The sequence below is a fragment of the Corvus brachyrhynchos genome, unplaced genomic scaffold (assembly GCF_000691975.1).
Source record: "Corvus brachyrhynchos isolate BGI_N302 unplaced genomic scaffold, ASM69197v1 scaffold193, whole genome shotgun sequence".
Classification (NCBI taxonomy): domain Eukaryota; kingdom Metazoa; phylum Chordata; class Aves; order Passeriformes; family Corvidae; genus Corvus; species Corvus brachyrhynchos.
In genome coordinates, this window is record NW_008237087.1 from 323,846 (window position 1) to 325,185 (window position 1,340).

Sequence of the window (1,340 nt, forward strand, 5' to 3'; positions counted from 1 at the left end):
GCACTGCTGCCTGCACCCGCCCCACGGACCGGCCCCCGTCGCCCCGGGACCACCAGGTGGGTCATGGTGGGGATTCCAGGCTCCCGAGTCACCCCCCGAGGTCAGGGGTGCTCCGGGGGTCCCTCTCCCCCACCCGCCTCACCCGTCCTCCCTCCTCCAGGACTTGATTTCCCCGTGTGCCATCAGCCCGGGCACCGTGGGTATGGGCTGGCACCAGGAGCCGAACACCCTGGTGATGGTGAGTCTGCGGTTTTGGGGGGCCATGGGGTGGGGGGGATTCCACAGAGGAGTTAAGCATCTCTCCTGTTCTAAATCCGAAGCGAACTGGCACCCTCGGGGCACTCCTCCAGCCTCCAAACACCGTGTGGGTGTCCTTGGGGTGTCTCCAGCCCCACAGGACCATGCTGAGGGCAGTGCCCCCTGCTCTGCCCTCCCAGGCTCCCGGTTCTCCACACCCCGTGGTGCGGGAAAGCTGGGGAAGAAGCGGGCGCTGTCCATCTCCCCGCTGTCCGACTCCAGCATCGACCTGCAGACCGTGATCCGCACCTCTCCCAACTCCCTGGTCGCCTTCATCAACTCCCGCTGTGCCTCTGCCGGCGGCTCCTATGGGCACCTGTCCATCAGCACCATCAGGTGGGCACCTGGTGGGAGCCCGGCTGGGAGCTGAGTGCCCATTCCCACCTTGGAGAGCGCTGGGAGAGCCGGGAGCAGCGTGGGATGGTGGGGGAGGGCTGGTTGGGATCCCTGGCTCAGCAGACCCCAATGCTGTCTCCTGACGGTGTCACCTGCTCATCCTTCTGCTCTCTGCAGCCCATCCCTGGGGTACCAGAGTCCGCCTGGGCAGCAGAAGGGCCAAGGCCACCTGTACACGCCTCCCCCGGCTTGCAGCTCCCACGAGCTGCCCACGCGCCCAGGGCTGCTGCAGCACCCACCCGCTCGTGGGGCCCTCAAACACTGCCAGGTACGGGGGGCATCCGTGTGAGGGGGGATCTGTGTGAGCCAGGAATCCGTGTCAGAGGGGATTGCTGTGAGCTGGGGATCTGTGTGAGAGGGGATCCGTGTGAGAGGAGATCCGTGTGAGAGGGGATCTGTGTGAGAGGAGATCCATGTGAGAGGAGATCCATGTGAGAGGAGATCCATGTGAGAGGGGATCCATGTGAGAGGGGATCCGTGTGAGAGGAGATCCGTGTGAGAGGGGATCCGTGTGAGAGGAGATCCATGTGAGAGGAGATCCATGTGAGAGGGGATCCATGTGAGAGGGGATCCGTGTGAGAGGAGATCCATGTGAGAGGGGATCCATGTGAGAGGGGATCCGTGTGAGAGGAGATCCATGTGAGAGG

The 1,340-nt window shown here is 64.4% G+C and overlaps 1 protein-coding gene across 1 annotated transcript in view; it reads left to right on the forward strand.

Annotated features, from left to right (window-relative positions):
- Nucleotides 1-4: 4 nt before the first annotated feature.
- Nucleotides 5-1,340, forward strand: part of GLI1 (GLI family zinc finger 1) — a gene marked incomplete at its 5' end in the record, with an annotated part of 8,898 nt that continues 7,562 nt past the window's right edge. Inside the window, 4 exons of the mRNA XM_017728672.1 lie at nt 5-56; nt 161-238; nt 438-633; nt 811-961. Of these exons, the coding sequence (XP_017584161.1) occupies nt 5-56; nt 161-238; nt 438-633; nt 811-961 (477 nt within the window). The remainder of the gene's footprint in view (nt 57-160; nt 239-437; nt 634-810; nt 962-1,340) is intronic.